General features: G+C 40.7%; 1 protein-coding gene across 5 annotated transcripts in view; it reads right to left on the bottom strand.

Moving 5' to 3' along the window:
- Positions 1–20,971, bottom strand: part of TRPS1 (transcriptional repressor GATA binding 1) — a 524,235-nt gene that overhangs the window by 419,009 nt on the left and 84,255 nt on the right. For all 5 annotated transcript variants that reach the window (XM_033933036.1, XM_033933038.1, XM_033933037.1 and 2 more), the window contains one exon: positions 18,600–19,516. In XM_033933036.1, coding sequence (XP_033788927.1) covers positions 18,600–19,516 — 917 coding nt within the window. The remainder of the gene's footprint in view (positions 1–18,599; positions 19,517–20,971) is intronic.

The raw sequence follows: 20,971 nt of genomic DNA, 5'->3' as shown, positions 1-20,971 counted from the left end.
GGTTTAGCAGTGCTATGTCGGTTCCCTGAAGCAGTATTGAAACGTGGCACGTCAGAACCAGTTAATCTGAAGTTAAGTTTGACCATCTTAAGTTATCTATTTAAGATATAGAGCTTATAGCCAATTAGGCAATTGCAAGTTCAACATCTACCACTGTCATTGTTTTGACACTGTATTGAGCAATGCAATGATTGGGTGGTGAGGCGGTTTTATCTGCCTTCATATCTCTGAGCATTAGTTCTAACAACAGTTAGAACATAAGAACATAAGAAGCGCCATCTCCGGATCAGACCTTCGGTCCATCAAGTCCGGCGATCCGCACACGCGGAGGCCCCGCCAGGTATACACCTGGTTTATTTATAGCCACCATATCTTTATATGCCTTTCTCAAGGAGATATGCATCTAGTTTGCTTTTGAAGCCTGGGACTGTCGATTCCGCAATAATCTCCCCTGGGAGAGTATTCCAGATGTCCACCACTCTCTGTGTGAAGCAGAACTTCCTGACATTAGTCCTGAACTTGTCCCCCCTTAGCTTCATTTCATGTCCTCTTGTCCGTGTCAAATTGGACAATGTAAATAATCTTCTCTGCTCTATTTTGTCGATTCCTTTCAGTATTTTGAAGGTCTCGATCATATCCCCCCGCAGTCTCCTTTTCTCAAGGGAGAACAATCCCAGTGTTTTAAGTCGATCCTCATATACCAGTTTCTCCATACCCTTCACTAGTTTAGTTGCTCGTCTCTGCACCCTCTCCAGCAGTTTTATATCCTTCTTTAGGTAGGGAGACCAATGTTGGACGCAGTATTCCAAGTGAGGTCTGACCATTGCCCTATAAAGCGGCATTATTACTTTCTCCGATCTACTCGAGATTCCTTTCTTTATCATGCCCAACATTCTATTTGCCTTCTTTGCCGCTGCCGCGCATTGTGCCGACGGCTTCAGGGTCCTATCTATCAGTACACCCAGGTCTCTTTCTTGTTCACTTTTTCCCAGAGTTGCACCTGTCATTTTGTACTCGTATTCCTTATTCTTACTGCCTAAATGCATTACCTTGCATTTCTCCACGTTGAACCTCATTTGCCATTTCTCCGCCCATTTTTCTAACCGACACAAATCGCTCTGGAGTTCCTCACTATCCTCCTGCGATCTGATTGCCCGGCAGAGTTTTGTGTCGTCTGCAAACTTGATGATCTCACTGGATATTCCGTTTTCCAAGTCATTGATATAAATATTAAAAAGGATCGGCCCAAGTACCGAGCCCTGGGGTACACCACTAGTCACTTTCTCCCAGTCAGAGAACTTCCCATTTATGCCCACTCTCTGCTTTCGGTTTTCCAGCCATTTGCCTATCCATCTTTGTATATCTCCCTCTATGCCATGGCTTTGTAGTTTCCTGAGAAGTCTTTCGTGTGGAACTTTGTCGAACGCTTTCTGGAAATCCAAGTATATTATGTCCACCGGCTTTCCACTATCAATTTGCTCGTTCACGGTCTCAAAGAATTGGAGTAAATTCGTCAAACACGATTTCCCTTTCCTGAATCCATGTTGACTGGGTTTCATCAAGTCGTGTGTGTCCAAGTGCTGAACTATGCTATCCTTGATCAGTGATTCAATCATCTTGCCGGGGACAGACGTAAGACTCACAGGTCTATAGTTGCCCGGTTCTCCTCTCGATCCTTTTTTGAAAATTGGTGTGACGTTTGCTTTCTTCCAGTCGTCTGGTATCTGTCCAGTTCTGATTGACAGGTTTGCAAGTTTTTGCAATAACTCTCCGATTTCAACCTTCAATTCCTTCAAGACTCTCGGGTGAATTTCATCCGGTCCAGGGGATTTGTCACTTTTAAGTTTGTCGATCTGGTAGTATATCTGATCCAAGTTCACTTCAACTGTGGTGAGGCTGTCCTCTATTTCTCCTGTAAACAGTTTCTCCGCTTCAGGTATTGTTGAGGTGTCCTCCTTCGTAAAGACGGAGGCAAAGAAGGAATTTAGTTTGTCTGCGATTTGTTTATCTTCCTTGATGTACCCTTTTATTCCCTTGTCGTCCAGGGGTCCCACTGCCTCTTTTGCAGGTTTTTTCCCCTTCACGTATCTAAAAAAGGGCTTGAAGTTTTTGGCCTCCCGGGCTATTTTTTCCTCATAGTCCTGTTTTGCATCCCTCACCGCTTTGTGACATTTCTTCTGCTCATCTTTATGTTTGTTCCAGGCTTCGGTTGTCTTCGTGCATTTCCATATTTTGAAAGAGTCCTTCTTTTCTTTTATGGCTTCCTTCACCTGTATGGTAAGCCATGCCGGTTCTCCTTTGCCTTTAGTTCTCCGATCTTTAGAAATCCTCGGAATGTAGAGATCTTGTGCTTCTGCAATAGTATTTTTCAATAGGCACCATGCCTGATCTACTGTTTCAAGTTTGTCCACCATCTTCTCGAGTCGTTTTGTTACCATGGCTCTCATGCAATCGTATTTACCCTTTTTAAAGTTTAAGGTGGTGGTTAAGGTTTTGGCATGTTTCCTTTTCCCGATGTCCAGTTTAAAGTTGATTACATTGTGATCACTCGTTCCCAATGGAGCCCTGACTTCTACTTCTGTTATCGGTCCCTTGAGACCATTTAAGACTAAGTCCAAGATGGCGTCGCCTCTTGTCGGCTCTTTTACCATTTGCTCCAGGAAGCAATCCCCTAGCACCTCCAGGAACTTGGCCTCCTTGCCGCAGTTGGAGGCTCCTAGTTTCCAGTCTATTCCTGGGAGATTGAAGTCTCCCAATATAACTACATTGCCTGTCCTGCATACTTGTTTGATTTCCTCCATCATTTCTGAGTCAGTGTCTACCGCCTGTCCTGGGGGACGATAGTAAAGGCCAATTTTTGTATCTGCGCCATTTTGACCAGGAATTTTGATCCAGAGGGACTCCAGCTTCTCTTTCCTGTCTGTTGTAATCATTCCAACAGAATCTATTTCTTCCTTAACATATAGGGCAATACCTCCACCTTTCTGCCCTTCTCGATCCCTTCTATATAGTTTGTATCCCTGTAGTACTGTGTCCCATTTGTTTTCTTCATTCCACCATGTTTCTGTTATGCCAATGATATCCATGTTCTCATGTCTTGCTATCATCTCTAGTTCTCCCATTTTGTTTCCTATACTTCTAGCATTTGTATATATGCATCTAAGTTCCCTTCGTGTTACCTTATTGGACCTTCTACTCTTGGCTGTCCTTACAGTTTTATTTACGGTATCCTTTACTGCTCCTGTGTTATCTTCCATGTTTGCTGTGTGGTCTTCCCCTCCTGTGTCTGAGTTGTCCCTTCCTGCTTGTTCTCCTTTGTTAGCTGTGAGGTCGACCTCTCTTATGTATGAGTAGTAGTCCTTTGTTCCTACGTCGGGGCATCCTGTTGTCCATACCATCGACCGGTGGTCGACTGTCGGCTTTCCCCTGCCCTTCAGTTTAAAGCCTTCTCTATTGCTTTCTTCATGTTGCCTGCCAAAACTCTTGCTCCTTCCTTGTTGAGGTGTAGTCCATCCCTTCTGTAGTACATTTGCTTCTAGTTCTCTGCTATAGAATATAGAGTGACTTCTTTTTGCATATTTTTATTATAGCCATTTTGAGTCACTCAATAGATGTACTTTGGATGAGTTATTAGCCCCCTTTTTTGTGTAGTCTAAATATTGGCATATTTTTCAGGGTGAGGATCAGGCATTACATAGCTGAAAGGCCTCAGAAGCAGGAACTAGCAACACGCCACAGCCCACCCCCCCCACCCCCCCCACCCACCACTACCACAACCACACCACACACATTCTGAGATAATGGGTGCTAGGGACCAAGAGCCCTCTGAAAGGTTCATCGTCAGTCTTTTGAATTCAGGTCTCCTCTAAAAACTGATGCTTTCCATACTCCATGTTACATCCACTTAAATTCCCACTTCCTTGGTTCAGTCTGCAGCCCCTAGAATGTTGTGGTTCCACTTTGTCCAAATGGATCAACTTACCCCTAGATAAGACATCAAGCTGGAATGTGTAATAATAACAAGTCAAAGTCGCATTTCCGTTATATCAATTCCGTGTATCACTGGATAAACGAACACAGAGGTGAGCTAAAGGCATGCCTTGCTAGATGCAGTCTTTGAGGAAAAAGGTGGAAGGTTTTCAGTTTCTGTATAAACTTCAAATGCAAGTTCAATTTCTACAGTGGTAAACACACTGTCTTCGGCAGCCACAGCAGCTTTCCCTTTGCTTCAGCTTTCTGTCCTCTTGTAGAAAGCTATAGTAAAGAAAAAGCTTCTGGGGACGCCAAAGAGAGAAAGAAAGAGAAGGTACACAAGAATGTGAGGAGTGGGGAAGCAAAGACAGATGGAAGAAGCGTTGTTTAGGATTGATAGGAATAGGGGAGAGAGAGGAAGGAGATGGCACACATGCATGGAGTGGAGGGGCAGGGCAGATAGGGGGAGGCGATGGCGCACATGCATAGAGTGGAGGGGCAGGGCAGAAAGGGGGGAGGCGATGGCACACATGCATGGAGTGGAGGGAAAGGGCAGAAATGGAGAGGAGATGGCGCATATGCATGGAGTGGAGGGGAAGACATGGAAAAATAGGTTGAGAAGGAAGAAAAATGGAAAAAAGTTGAATGTTAAAAGTTAATGCCAAAAGATGAATATAGGGCAGAAAGTGAAGGAGAGATAAATAGCAAATGGATAAGAAGGTTCTGGAAGGTTCTGGAAACAGAGTTAAGAGCACAGACAGAAGGAAGTGCAGCCAGAGACTGGGAAAACATGATTAGTAAAATAAAATCATCAAACAATAAAAAGGTAGGAAAATGGTTTTATTTTCAATCTAGTAATTGAAATATGTCAGTTTTGAGAAATTACATCTGCATTTGTTTCTATTTTTCTAGGGGGTGTACTGCATGCAGAGTCTTGCATCTTAGGGCTTCATTTGTATATATTAGGACTTTTAGTTTGTGGGCCTGTATTTGCATAGGGTTTGTCTGTGTTCTGCACGGTGACCAAGGCCAGGTGTTCTGGTAGGAATGAATGTCAAGAAGCGCGATTGGCATAATAGACCCAATTAGGAAGATACTTGTTGGCTCTTCTAAAGCCCTTTCAGAACTAAAATGGTCCTCATTTAAAAATTAGTGAAGGCCACTGCCTTACTGATTACATGCAAGGATGAGCAACCTGTAGCACATAGGCCAAACGCAGCCTGCCACTGAATTTTATGCAGCCTACAAGATCATGGAAGTATACCACTAAAAATGACATTGACCCGAGTTTAAAATATTGTATTTCATAAATATCTAAGAAGGTTACCTTTGAAAACTCATCATAAAATGCATTGAGTTAATCCAATATAAAAAGGTATCACCTTATTTCCTTTGGGGGGTTTTCTTGTTTTGTTTTATTTGTTTATACTACAAATATGTTCAGAATTATGTAATGTTGTTGCTCACTACAGATAGTACCGATACTCACAGTTGTCCATCCCATTACAGTGGGGGGGGGGGGGAACAGAGCAGACATACTGGTTTTACAAGTTTTTTAAGGATTTAATTTCCCATTTTAAATGACAAGTATAAGGGTCATTCCATGCCAAGTGATTGGAGGGGGGGGGGGGGGGAAAAAACCTCCCCACCATTATGTCCCAGATTTTGTTAAAAATTTGTATGCAGAACTAACACAGCATTAAAAAAAAAAAAAGTTTCCCAAAATATCAGATCCCTAATTACAATAGTCACCGTGCTAGACCCCCTCATTTTACTGGGTGCTGGTAGCATCGTGCACAGCAGTGAATACAATGGCACTTTTAGCTGCTCATAAAGCTGACAATAATTGATGAAAAATACTAATTTTTTTTGCAGTCCAGCATAACTTTTTATGTTATTTTCAGCAATGCTGGTATGAGCATCATGGATGCAAAAACCCGCATAAAATGTTTGCTCAAGGTATGCCTTATAACTTGTCGCAGTTTGTCATGACAGATTTTGACCAGTTAATCAGTTGCTATATCTCCAGAACAAAAGTAAATGCAGACTTCAGATTTTTATTATAAATTATCCTTGTACTGGACACTACACTGTTAAATTTGCAGCAATTCAGTTTGAATAGCTGCATCAGAACATTCCTTCAAATTTTGCACCATTGACACAAGGGCTGAAATTTGTCAATTTTCATGGTCAATTATACTTATAATGAGTCTGCCTGGATCATTTTCTAACTAGTATCATCTGAAAAAGGAATTATTTCTCTACAAGATTTATATTTATTTATTTTGAAATGCAACCCTTATTGAAATATAAATTTGTTTAAATGTGTGTGATATTTTGTGAACACTTCAGTGTCAACAGCACTACACAAAAAGGCCAGAAAATATATTTTTTAAAGTGAAAGAAAAAGCTTCAGATATGCGTAGAGGTGTGCCCACGCTCTACCGCCCTAGCATTACAGGCAGAAAAACTTTTGCATAAAATTATTAAATACTGGCAGGTAGGAGCAAAAATGTAGCCAAAACAACTGAATGCTGTGGAAAAAAACACAAGCAGGGAAACAGGCCGACGATCATTTCGTGGTACAAAACCACTGCTTCAGGGCCTTGAACACTAACAAGTCAGGCTAATCTAAAATGGAAAGTAACGTCTATCACAAATTGTTCAAAAATAAAGTCATTAAGGAGCAAAAGTAACTTTCCTTTACTCACAGTTTGTGGAGACCAACTGCCAATTAGTACCACACAGGCTCCAGTGAGGTATATTAAGCACCGTCCCAGCTGATCAGGTGACCAATCACATGATTGGTACATAAGACGCTAAGCAGACCAATCAAGGCAGAGGGAAAATCTCATTCAATAAACAAACAAAAAACAACCGATAGATGCGACGTTTTTTGAATGAGATTTTCCCTCTGCCTTGATTGGTCTGCCTAGCGTTTGTGGTTTTTTTCCACAGCATTCAGTTGTTTTGGCTACATTTTTGCTCCCACCTGTCAGCATTTAATAATCACTTACGAAAGTTTTTCTGCCTGTGATTCTAGGACGGTAGAGCTTTAAGAAATATATTTTCTGGCTTTTTTATGTAGTGTTGTTGACACTGGAGTGTTGATAAAATTATTTTGTCTGTGATTTTCCCTCCAGTCCTCTTGGTTTTTCATTGTGATATTTTGTGTGCATGGCCCATAATATATACATCACAAGGCTAGAAAATGTATATGAAATAGATGTTGCGTTGTCCATGGTGGCTTTGCCACTACTGGTTTCCAAATGACCAAACCAGTATCCCCATCGCCATAGGGCCAATAGCCATGCAACAACCACGGGTGGGTTTCTTTTCCACAGGATCTCAAACCTCGTTTATTTTGCCAAAAGGATTACAGCATTTCTTCTGTAAAGACTCATATTTGGTGAGAAGAGAGCTTCATGAAGGAGGCAAACTTGGACGCTTGATCTAGCTTTGCTCCTGAGCGTCTGATCAGTAGCTTCTGCTCATGATCAGTAAAATCATCAAATCTTTTCAATGCAGCCTTGTGTACATGGAAAATTATATCCCCTTTAAAATCTGGAATCTATAACCTAAATATCGAAGAAAACAGTCTGAATCGGATATCTTGGCACAGGTTCAAAAATTTTATAATACCTGACTAAAGCACTTGAATGGAGCCAAAGCAATAAACAAATGGCTAAAATTATTGGTAATAGGTTCAAAAAGGCCTACTTAAACCTATCAATTCTGAGTGTAAAAACTATTTTAATACCTGGAAAATATGAATGGTACACAAATGTTATACATAGCAACCGACTGATAAACCCAGCGCTGCCTTCACTGGAGAATGAACAGCAAATAAAGTACAAAATATAGTGCCAATCACTAAACTCACATATTACAACAATACTGTAGAACCTTTAGAAATCTTTGACAAGCATAAAAAAGTTAGAAATACAATGGTATTCAAAAATGCAAATACAATAAAACCTTGGTTTACGAGCATAATTCATTCCGAAAACATGCTTGTACACTTCTCCCTCCGTACTCGCTGTGATAGGGGATTAACAGACATGTGAATACAGAAAAACCGTGAATAACTTTTTCATATGTTATTCGCTGTTTTCTATTAAAAACTATCGTAAATATGGAGAAACCACGAATAACATGGTGGGAGACCTGGCCTGTTCCTGAAGGAGAGGCAAAACACGGTGAAGAAAGTGCTGGGTATCAGCGATTTTCTCTGTAAACACTTGGAATCAGCGATTTCTCTATGCAAACTAATGTAATTGTGGGGGGGGGGGAATAGCCAGCAAATTAAAAACCGCAAATAATCGAAACCACGAATGCTGAAACCGCGAATACAGAGGGAGAAGTGTAATCTAAAACACTCGTATATCAAAGCGAATTTCCCCATAAGAAATAATGGAAACTCCACAACCCAAAAAACTTTTAATACAAAATACTATACGTACTTGTATTGCAAGACCTTGCTCATTTAGAACAGTCACTACACTCTTGCAGTGTCAGAGAGAGAAGTACCATTTGCTCAGTTGTGATGTGTGTTTACTGTATTTACTTGTATTGCAAGACATTGCTTATATATCAAATTAAAATTTAATAATGTTTTGTCTTGCAAAATACTTGCAAACCAAGTTACCTGCAATCCAAGGTTTTACTGTATTGCATATCACACAAATGTAAAGAATTCCTAACTGTGAGGTGAATTTGTACATTTGTGACAAAACCAAAAGGCACTTATCTTATAAAGTAAAAGTTTCTCTTTCAAACAATGTTGCTTTTAGGAAGATATAGGCAGACTCCTTTTTTTATAATTGACTCTGAAAATTGACAAATTTCAGCCCCTGTGTCAAAGATGCCAAATTTGAAGGAATGTTATGATGCTGCTATTCATGCAGAATTGCTGCAAATTTGAGAGTGTAATGTCCAATGCAAGGATAATCTATAATAAAAATATGAAGTCTGCATTTACTCTTGCTCTGGAGCTATAACAGCTGATAAACTGTTCAAAATCTGTTGCAATAAACTGCAACAAATTTTTGGGCACATTTTGAGCAAATTTTTCAGGTGGGCTTTTGTATCCATGATGCTCATACGAGCATCATTGCAAGTAGCACAAAAAATTATGTTGGACTACCAAATATTAGCACTTGACCAATTATTGTCAATTTTACAAGCAGTTAAAGATGACGCTTTATTTATCACTGTGCACAATGTTGCCAACATCCAGCCACACAAGTGGATCTAGCTCAGTGACTATTGCAGTTAGAATAGTCAGGGCACTAAGAGAGAATTTTCCTATGTACAAATTTTGAACAAAATATGAAACACATTGATGTGGACCATTAACCCACTAGACATGGAATGACCCATAGAACAGAACTTTCTTCCATGGTGTCAGACAAAAAGGTCACTGTTTTCTTAATATGATTCAGGGATATTCAACTTATCACATGCCATGAACCACTTTGGAAAAGATCCAAAACTCCACCCAGTATTTGTTTCCCTGTAATGTCGCTCAAAAAAATATCCAAAACTCCAAAATGTACATCAAAGATTATTATTTTAGGCTTAAACATTAAGAAACATTTTTGTACATGTACTTTATCATGCGATTAACTGAAAAACAAACTGATCTTCAAATAGTATGCTACAAAAAAACCTACATCCCTTACCAAATCATTCATCTTCTGTTCCCTCATAGCCTGAAAATAAAACACTATTTTAAATATGTTTGTACATACATCCACACAATTCAACCAGCAAGTCAAGTGATTAACATTTCTTAAGCCCATGGAAAATTAAGCATAAAAATATTCAGCCAAGCTATTCATATTAAGATTCCTCTCACCTTGTACTTCTATTAATATTCCTCATCCCACCTACCCCTTGGCTCACATTACATTTATATAACTACAGTATGCATTACTCTCAATCCTCCAGGAGATCCTGACTAAGGAAAATCTTCAAGTTTATTCAAGTTTCGTTTATTAAAAAAAAAAAAAAAATTTAACCGCTTAATCAGGTTTCTAAGCGGTATACAATATTAAAATTACATAAGAACAAATGTAAACGTTAGGGATACTAGACAATACCAAAATAAATTATAAGACACTGAGTATCCTACTTCCAAGCCTCTCATTACCCCACTTAACTATCACAGACTCACTCTTATCCTATATATAGAAACCAATCTACAATTTACAGGAACAGGGTAGGATTTTGGTAGGATTTTTCTGTTCTTTCTTTTTTCTTCCAGGTATAAGTACTTCTGCAACCACAATATGGCTGGTAAACATTTTGGTAAACATCATGTCACCAAAGCTGCTGCTCAGGTTATAGCTTAAGTCTGTCTCTGTGCAGACAGAAAATGGTACCCCGGCAGAGGGAGTGGTCCCATGTGCAATCTGTCTTCAGTTTGAATCTCTCATAAAGGAAGTAAAGGAACCGCGAGATGAAGTGGCAAGTCTGAGAAGCATCTGAGAATGAGAATGAGAGGTACATCGATGAAATGGTTCATGAGGCATCAAAGATTTCCAGCAGTGGTGAAGAAGAAGGCAGTGCGGAGGGAAGACAACTTGGCTCAGATTACAAAACCCTGCAGGATTAGTACTATGACTCCATCTGATCTGGAACTGAAGAACCAGCATGCTACCCTGGAAGTGGAGGTGATGAGAGCATCCCAGGGAGAGGACGGACAAAGGCTTGAAATCCTAAAAATTGTTTGATCTATGACCACTAGAAGGCATAAGGTAATGTGGTTGATGATTCCCTACTGAGAATAGTCCATTTGCAGACCAGACATGATGTCTGAAAGATTGCCAAAACTCATCAAGCCTAATGACATCAGATGCTGCTGATCCACGTTGGCTCTAATGATACTGTCAGGTACCCTTACGAAAGTATCAAAAGTGACTTTGTGGCTCTGAGAGAGAAGCAGTCAGATACGCAGGTGGAATTCTTGATCATCCTCCCTTTCGAGGGAAAGAATCAGGTCAGAGAAGCATGCATCCTGGAGATGAATGTGTGGCTACGTAGATGGTGTCATTGAGAGCATTTTGGTTTCCTGGACTTTAGTATGATTTTCCAAGGGCTGCTGAGCAGGGAGGGTATATATCTATCAAAGAAGGGAAGAAGTGTCTTTGGCACTGAAGAGGGCTTTAAACTAGCAATGATGGGATAGGGTGATCAAAGCCCCTGGATGAGTATAAGCCCTCAGGTAAGTAAAGCACTGAATACCTCTACACAGATGGAAAAAGGGGGTAATGTCTGGAAAGCAGTATATACTAATGCTAGAAATATGGGAAACAAGATTCTGGATCTAGAAGCAATGATGGAAGAAGATGAGTTGGATATAGTGGAGATCACGGAGAACCATGACTGAGACTGTAGTTATACTGGGCTATTTGTTCAGAAAAGATAGGGGAGGAAGAAAAGGAGGGGAGGAGTAGCATTATATGTTAAAGATCATATTAAAGCCACACAATTGCAGGATCTGCAGGGCAAAGAAGAGGCACTGTTAATCAATTTGGAGAGAAAGAATGGTAAATATATTTACATTGGTGTGATATACAGGCCTCCTTCACAGATGGAAGAAGTGGACAGAGATTTAATAGTAGACATTCAGAATACAGTAGTACCTTGGTTTACGAGCATAATTCATTCCAGAAGCATGCTCGTAATCCAAAGTACTCGTATATCAAAGCAACTTTCTCCATAGGCCTTAATGGCAACGTTGACAATTCATTCCAGAACCCAAAAGGTGCCGAGGAAGTGGCGAGGGGTGGCCCAGGAGTGTGTACCTGTGGGTGCCGGCTGTCAGGTGCCGAGTCTCTAGGAAATGCCTCCTCCGTCCGCCAGCTGCTGGAGAACCCTCCTGTGCCATTTCAGGTGGATGCCTCTTCTGTCCGCCAGCCCACACAGCGCCACTTCAGGGGAATTCATCTTCCGTCCGCCGGTCAGCCTTCCATGCCGGGTGCCTTCCGCATGTTGGAGAGCCTATGAGAGCCCACGCAGCCGAGTGCCGTCCCACCTGCACGTTGCGTATGATCACGCATGTCGATGATTGACGTTGTGCGTGATCATACGCAACGTGCAGTTGGGATGGCACTTGGCTGCGTAGGCTTAGATAGAGGCTCTCCAACATGCGGAAGGCACCCGGCATGGAAGGCTGGCCGGCAGATGGAAGAGGAATCCCCCTGAAGCGGCACTTCCTGCAGCTGTAAGTGCTCATTTATCGGGGCAGTGCTCGGTTTGTGAGACAAAAGTTTGCTGAGTGTTTTGCTCGTCTTGCAAAACACTCATAAACCGTGTTACTCGCAAATCAAGGTTCCATTGTATATCTAAAAAAGGGGAAGTTTTACTAACAGGTGATTTTAACATGCAGGATGTTGACTGGGGTATCCCTATTGCAGGATCTTCTAGAAGTAGGAAGATCCTGGATTGTCTACAAGGAGAACTGTTCCAGCAACTGGTAATGGAACCCATGCAGGATGGAATCATACTAAACTTAGTGCTTACAAACGAGGAAAGTTTTTTCTGAAGTTACAGTGGGTGATCATCTGGTATCCAGTGATCACTACATGCTACGGTTTAATATTATGATGGCTCATTCAAAAGTAAAGTTCTAGACTTTATGAAAACTGACATTATTTGGATGGGGGATTACGTCAAGGAATTGTCTGGATGGGAATGTCTGGAAGGAGTGGAAATGCACTGTAAGGGCAACAAACTTTTTTGTGAGACAAGTAAGTAAAAGAGGAAAAGGCCACTTTGGTTCTCAAAAGTAGTAGCTAAGAAGGTAAGGAATAAGAAGTTAGCTTTCTATAACTACAAAAGATCGTAGAAAGAGGAAGACGGGCAAAAATATCTGGAAAAGTTAAGAGAGACCGGTCGAGTAGTCAGGAAAGCAAAGACAAATGGAAGAAAAAATAGCTGACAAGTTAAAATGGTGAGACAAGACTTTTTTTTAGATATATCAGTGATAGGAAGAAGTGCAAAAGTGGCATTGTGAGACTCAAAAATGAAGACAAGGCATATGTAGAAGCTGATAAAAAAAGGCTGCATTGCTTAACAAATATTTCTGTTCTGTATTCATGGCTGATGCACTGGGAGCGGGATCACAGAAGAGAAGTGTGAATAGGGATGGAGAAGTAGTAGACGCTGATCTGATCGATTTTCAGAGGGTTGTGTTAGTGAGGAGCTAGCTAAATTAAAGGTAGACAAAATGATGGCACTGGATGGTATATGTCCGAGGGTGCTGAAGAAACTTAGGGAAGTTCTGGTGGCTCCGCTGATTGACCTATTCAGTGCTTCTCTAGAGTCGGGAGTGGTACCGGAGAACTAGAAGGGCAGATGTGGTCTCTCTACACAAAAGTGGAAGCAAGGAAAAAGTAGGGAATTACAGGCCAGTAAGTCTGACTTCTGTAGTAAGCAAATTAATGGAAACGCTTTTAAAACACAAACTGAAGTTTCTGGAATCCGGTGGATTACAGGACCGGAGGCAACATGGATTCACTAGAGGTAAGTCTTGTCAGACAAATCTGATCAATTTCTTTGACTGGGTGACCAGAGAATTGGATAGAGGATGTGCGCTAGATGTGATGTATTTAGGATTTAGCAAAGCCTTTGACAGTGTTCCACACAGACATCCAATAAATAAACTGAGTGCCTCAGGATGGGCCCCAAAGTGACAGGCTGGGTCAAGAACTGGTTGAGTGGCAAAAGACAGAGGGTAGTGGTTATTGGAGATCGCTCTGAGGAAAGGAATGTTACCAGTGATGTGCCTCAAGGTTCTGTTCTTGGGCCTGTTCTTTTTAACAGATAATCTTAAAATCAACAAACTGTTCTCAATATAAGATAACCTAACTAACATGAACAAGATCACAAATGGTGACAACCCTTCTATTCCAACAACCTCAGAAATTGCTAACTATTTTAAAACAAAGATTCAATCCACATGAAACCAGCTGCCCCCACCCCCACCCCACCCCATCCACCAATCAGCCAGATCCACTACAACAAAACCATCTATGGAAATACCAGTAGACAGATCTTGGAATGACTTTGAACAGATTACATTCAATGACACAAAATGGCTACTCCTAAAAATTATCCAAAGTATACTGCAGCCTCAACACCTGCCCACCTTACCTGATCAAAGAAGCCATCCCAAGAACCCTAGGAAAAATAACCCAATGGCTCAACTATCACCTAAAAATTGGCCTTTTTCCCCAAATCAGGAGGAATTATCCTAACGCCCATTCCCAAGAACCCCAAATTCAGCCCCACTGATGTGAAAAATAATAATAATAATTTTATTTTTATATACCGCCAAAGTAGTTTGAGGCGGTTTACAATAAGAAGAGCTGAACAGTCAGTGAAAAAAATAACAATGAAGTCTTAGAATACATGAATATTTGTGGGGGGGGAAGAGAGACAGAGTAAGAGTCGCATGTAAGTACAATACCGGGGGACATGCGCGGGGTAAGGCTTTAAGAGTTCTTGGTTACAAGTCTGTTAAAAAGGTTGGTTTTGACTAGTTTTCTGAAGTTAAGGTAGGATGAGGAGTGCTTGATGATGTTACCTAGCCAGCCGTTCTGTTGACTTGCTTGGAAAGCAAGAGTTCTGTCAAGGAATCTTTTGTATCGGCAGGTTTTTATTATTGGGTGGCTAAACATATGTATTCTGCGTGTAGGCATGGTGGAACAGTCCAATTTAAAATGGGAGACCAGGTATAGGGGCGCCAAACCAAGAATGGATTTAAAACAAAGGCAGGCAAATTTGAACAGTACTCTTGCTTCTAGGGGCAGCCAATGGAGTTTTTGATAGTAGGGGGTTATGTGGTCCCATTTTTTTTATACCGAAAATCAGTCGCACTGCTGAATTTTGTATGATTCGGAGTCTTTGAATGGTTTTCTTGAAAGACCCCAGATAAATGATGTTACAATAGTCGAGCAGGCTTAAAATGGAGAATTGCACCAGTAAGCGGAATGATGCTGCGTCAAAGAACTTTCTGATGGTTCTTAGCTTCCATAGTGTCGAGAAGCCTTTTTTGATCAGTTGCTTTGTGTGAATATCTAGAGTGATAACAGTCCAGCGTCAATCCCGGGATTTTTACGGTGTCGACTATAGGGAAGTTATGTCCATTCAGGGAAATTGAAGTGTCTTCGATTTTGTCATTCGGGCTTATCAGGAAGAATTTGGGTTTTTCAGAGTTCAGTTTCAGTTTGAACTTAGTCATCCATGATTCAATTTGATTTAAAGTTAATGTTAGATGATTCCTTGTCTCAGGGGTCAGGCTTGTTAGGGGAAGGACTATGGTGATGTCATCATCGTAGATGTAAAATTTGATTTTTAGTTTTTGCAGTAGATTTGCCAATGAGGCTAGGTAAATGTTGAACAGAGTGGGGGATAGGGGGGAACCCTGTGGGACTCTGCATGAGTTTACCCAGCTGGAGGATTGATTATTATCGCTATGGACCAGATATGATCGTTTAGTCAAGAAACCTTGGAACCATTTTAATACATTACCAGTGAGTCCAATTGTCTCCAAGCAGTCAATTAGGCTGGCATGATCGACTAAATCAAAGGCACTACTCAAGTCTAACTGAACATTAGAACATTGGCTGAACAGGTTCAGGAGGGAATCCAGCAATGAAGCTATAACTGTTTCCATGCTGAACCCGTAACGAAAACCTGATTGGTTGCCATGAAGTATGCTGAATTTGTCCAGGTATGATACTAAATCCTGGTTTACCAAGCCTTCCATCAGCTTTACAAAAAAGGGAATTTTTGCAATGGGTCTGTAATTCGATGTCAACTTGATAGATTCCTTGGGATTTTTTATAATTGGTGTGATTAGTATCTGACTTAACTCCTCGGGAAATGTACTAGACAGTAATAGAGAGGAGAGCCAATTGTGTAACTTGGCTTTGAAGGTGATTGGAGCGTCTTTCATGACGTTTGGTGGGCAACTGTCTAATCTGCAGTATGAATCGGCATATTTTGAGTAGAGTTTGCAGAATTAATTCCAGGTGGGGATAGCAAAATTATTCCAGTACATGTCTACCCAGGGTTCGTCAATGTGTTGGGCAACTGGGTAGTTCAAAAGATTTGTTGTGGAGGTTGATAGATTGGATCTTAGGTTATTGAATTTGTGGTTAAAAAATTAAGCCAGTGCATCGGCTGACAGTGGGGAGTCTGTAGTGGGGCGAGAAAAGGCCTATATATCGTAAAGGTTGGTCACTAGTTTAAATAGATTCTTGGTGTTGGTGTTGGGGAAGTCTATTTTTTTTTTTGCATAAAAATTTGTGCGTTTTATAGTTATAAGTTTTTTGTATTCTTTTAATTTGTCTCCAATTTGTTCTTTTTTTGTTATCTCCCGATTTCAGCCATTGTCTTCCAGTTTTCGTAATTCTCTTTTTGCTGTTCCTAGTTCAGCGTCAAACCAGCCATCCAGGTTTTTATTTCTCGTTTTTCTTAATTTGATGGGGGCCATCTTGTTAAGAATCTGCATGCTCATTTTGGTCCAAGAGTCTACAGAGAGGCAGTCTGAGTCTGACGAGATATCGTAGTGTGACCAGAATTCCATTGGGTTTAACAAACCTCTGGTGGCTGTCATTTTCCAGCAGCTTCAATCCCCCTATTCATCAAAATGATGGAGGGATATGTCACAGAACGATTTAAAAGCTACTTATGCTTTAATAGTTTCCATCTTTCACAATCGGGATTCAGGACAATCACAGCACTGAGGCGTGTGGTCACAGAACTAGTAACATACAGCAATGAACTACTAAGCAAGGGTCACAACGTAATCACAATCAAATTCAACCTAAGCAGCACATTTGACCTAGTAGACTTTGATCAAATGGCGGAGATATTCAGTGATTTTGGATTTAGTGGCCCAGTCCTCTCCTGGTTCCAAGGATTCCTAACCACTCAGCACTATGCTGTACGTAAGGATGGTAATCTTTCTGATAGCAGACACCCTCCCAGTGGGGTCCCCAAAGGATCTCCACTTTCACAATCAGCGTTCAACCTCCTAATGCAATCTTTGGAAGCCAGCCTAGATCTCACACATTTCACCTATGCACACATAACGATCATACTGCCTCTAATTGCTGCATTAGTCAATACCCTCACCACTGTCAAGAAAAATGCATCCACATCATAGAAAACAAGTGAATCAATTTTTACCCCATCAAAAATTACAGGCAACACTAAGTTAAAGGGAAATACTTTTAAAACCAATATGAGAAAATATTTTTTCACTCAGAGAATAGTTAAGCTCTGGAATGCATTGCCAGAGGTTATAGTAAGAGCGAATAGCATAGCTTGTTTTAAGAAAGGTTTGGACAATTTCCTGGAGGAAAAGTCCATAGTCTGTTATTGGGGAAGCCATTGCTTACCCTGGATTGGTAGCATGGATTTCTACTCCTTGGGTTTTGGCCAGGTACTAGGAACCTGGATTGGTCACTGTGAGAACGGGCTACTGGGCTTGATGGACCTTTGGTCTGACCCAGTAAGGCTATTCTTATGTTACTACTAAATACTGACTCAGAGAAATAGACTGTGGACTAATCCAATTGATACATTTAATTTGGAGTTTGAAGTATATGCTTTGCATGCCAAAAAACATTTTCCCCTGTAAAGCAGGGAAGATGGAAAGGGAAGAGAAGGTGCATGCATGCATGAATGGGAAAAACATTCATCTTTTAATGTATGGATATCTGATGTACTAACACAATGTAAACACACTGATATTTCTTAACAGATTATGTTGTCAATCGGGTGGTTTTGCAAATAAGAATGTAGGTAATTTAAGATGCTTCCAATTGTAAATGTAAAATGTATATTTATATGTTTTATATTATATACAGTAGATGCACATAGCTTTTCATCCCATACCAAGCTGTGCACCCAGTAATCTCTCTTCACAATGACCAAAACATATCTACAGACTTAACCATCTTGGGTTTGGGGGGGGGAATCACCCCTAAGAATAAAGTATGTGTCGTGTATACAAGTACACAGATTATATTTTTTAAGTGATCATGCTATTGTATTTTGAAATATGATTTTAGAAATTGGCTCTCTTCCCTTTTAACAATTTTAATCTTCTAAGACAACAAGCAGTAAAGATGATATACTCATGAGCCAGAAAAGTATCTACAGCACTTAAACATAGAAGGAAGACATATTTATAGTGCACATTCTTTACTTGCTTTATACGAATCATTTTACAGTAACATATTAAATGATAGCAGCAAAAAAAAAAAAAAATAGCTGGTCCATCCAGTTTACCTAGTTATTCCTGCACACGCTGCCAAGGATACATTTTCAGCTGTCATCTATAGAGCATGACTTCTTTTGGGATTTCTCTCCTTATCCAAGACTTTTGTTGTCTGCCTCCATTGTACTACATCCTCCTGGGAACTAGAATTCCTTTTTCAGTTTACACTTACCACCTTTCCCTCCCAAGTTGAAACGAAAGGTCCCATCCTAATTCAAAATAGCCATCAATACTAGCTCAGCTCCTAGCCTATAACTGGTCACCTAATCCTGCTCATGTTTCATAACTGCAGTTGCACAAATGTAACACACTAAATAATACCAACCTGTACATCATATGTCCCATTCGGTAGTGCAGGCCTCTGGGAGTTGATGTCAGGAAGTACACCTGCAAGCACAGACCGGTTGACCTTTGGGAACTCTTTGGACTGACTAAACTGCACCATGTTGTGAAGGGCTAGGATCTTGGTATCAAGCTCAGCATCTTGCCTTGTACGATTGTGCAGTCCAAGGTGATACTTGCGGAAGTGTTTGATCAGATCTGTAGGGTCATTCCCATAGTAGCCATAGCCACAGATGTTGCATTTGAAGTCCTGAAGCTCTGGAGACAGGGGAGCTGAATCTGGATTATCACTGAGAGACAAATCAGTTTTTGATTTATTTAGTCCTGCACCCCCCTCGGAAGGCACTTGTGGATTTTCTGAGGCCACAGAGGTTGGACTTGAGCCTTGATAGTCCACTTGACCACTTTTCATGTGCACTGCATCATTCATAGACTTTGGTGAAATCGGATGTTCTTTCTTTTCCCCTGAATCCTCAGAGGAGGCAGAAACCACATCTTGGGTGTCATCTGTGTCTGATCTCAAAGGAGACTTCAAGGGCTCACCTACTCCTCCAACAGCTGGAGATGGGAGAGACCGCATATTTTTGTCTGCTACCTCTTCATGCTGGAAGGAAGGAGCATTTCCACCCTTGCTGTGACTTTCATAATTGAAGCCAATCTTTTCACTCAATGCAGAGTTTTTTTTAGTGCTTGCAGATGTTTCTTGGACAAGCATGCAATTATCTTTAATGTTGTTGAGCTCAACAGCACTACCTTGGTTATTGTTTTCTTGCATCTGCTCAGCAGAGAATTCCTTGTTCCGCTCAGAGTGCACACTCTCAATATCAGCAGATTCAAGGTCCTGTGCCTCACCTTTGCTAGCGACGTTTCTCAGAGGGGGATTCTTTTTTCGGACCATATCTACAAAAATAATGGAAAAAATAATCTTATTTAAAAGGAACATTTCTAAATAAATAATATATGCGGATTGTCGAAAAAGCTTAGTTCATGGAATGTACAAGATAATGCAGTAAAAATATTTTTTAATAATTCCTCTTCACCAACTAATGAATTCTGAACATTTTACAAACACCACTATGCATTATATGAGCAAGCAACTGATCGAACTTTCATTTCCTTTTCAATATATCTTAGAGAAAGCCATGTACCAGTATTGATTTTTAAAATGTTCTCTTTATCAACTCTTTAACATAATTGTTTCCAATATGCTAATAAACTGTGTTCTTTGGGGCTGATTCTGTAAGTGGCACCTGCCTTGTGTCAATCACGGACAGGCGCCACTTCTAGAATCGGGGATACCAAAGCCCAGCAAAGACCCTAGACACTGGAAATGTAGGCCAGGGTTTTAGAGGCCTACAGTTCCAGTTCCTTGCTGAATCACATCCAGTGACGCTGAAGTCTGGTGCCGCCCCTAAACACACTCATTTCTAAGCTTAGATGTCACTAGTCGCTGCAAGGCACCATGGACCCAGGCACCAGTCCCAGAAGGTGCCTAGCAGTGCTTAATATTTTTTTATGAGTTATAAAATTGTTTTTTAATTGCGTGACCAATATCACACCACTTAAACCAATTAACACACAAGTTAGGTGCCAGCAGGCGTGAAATATGCGCCTACTGGTGCATAACTTTAGCTGACTTTTTTGAGAATCCGGACCTTTATGGTTTCACCATCTAGTGCCCACCATAGCAACATAGTAAATGATGGCAGATAAAGACCTGAATGGTCCATCCAGTCTGCCCATTAGTTATTCTCATTAGAAATACATGATTAAGTTAGCTTGTCTCTTCTATGATATTTCTGGGCCATAGACTAAAGTCCACCTGGTAATATCTTAGGTTCCAACTGCTGAAGTTGCCATCTAAGCTCACTCCAGCCTATCCAACTTTCCCATTGTTTGCAGAATAGCTACTGTAAAGTCTGGCCAGTAACATCCTCATATTCCAAGTTAGTGGAGTTCCCAATGATGATCAACTGTTTCCCTATTTTTTTCTCAAATACAAATCTTATTGGTATAACGAGATCCATTCAGCATTGTTGCAAGATGAGTATTGGTTCAATTCTTGCCTTAAAAGGGTGAATCTCCCAACATTCAAAGTAAGACATTTTAAAATCACTGACAGGGTTCCAGAAGAGTCCCCCTTCAGAGTCTGCAGAACAGATGGCTCCCCCTTGAAGTTTGTTGACAAGTGCCCAGTCTCTTTAGATCTGGTAATTTGCCTATGCTGTTCTTACTTTGATATTTGATGTACAATGGATTTAATACTTTAATTTAACTTGAATTGGTTGCCACAAGGGCCTTAAAACTATTATTTTTGTGATTCAAGTATCTCTTTACCAGCTATTCTCAAAGTGA

This window comes from Geotrypetes seraphini, chromosome 2 (genome assembly GCF_902459505.1).
Source record: "Geotrypetes seraphini chromosome 2, aGeoSer1.1, whole genome shotgun sequence".
Classification (NCBI taxonomy): Eukaryota; Metazoa; Chordata; class Amphibia; order Gymnophiona; family Dermophiidae; genus Geotrypetes; species Geotrypetes seraphini.
Note: the sequence above shows the minus strand (reverse complement) of the source record. Positions and strands in the feature narration are given on the sequence as shown.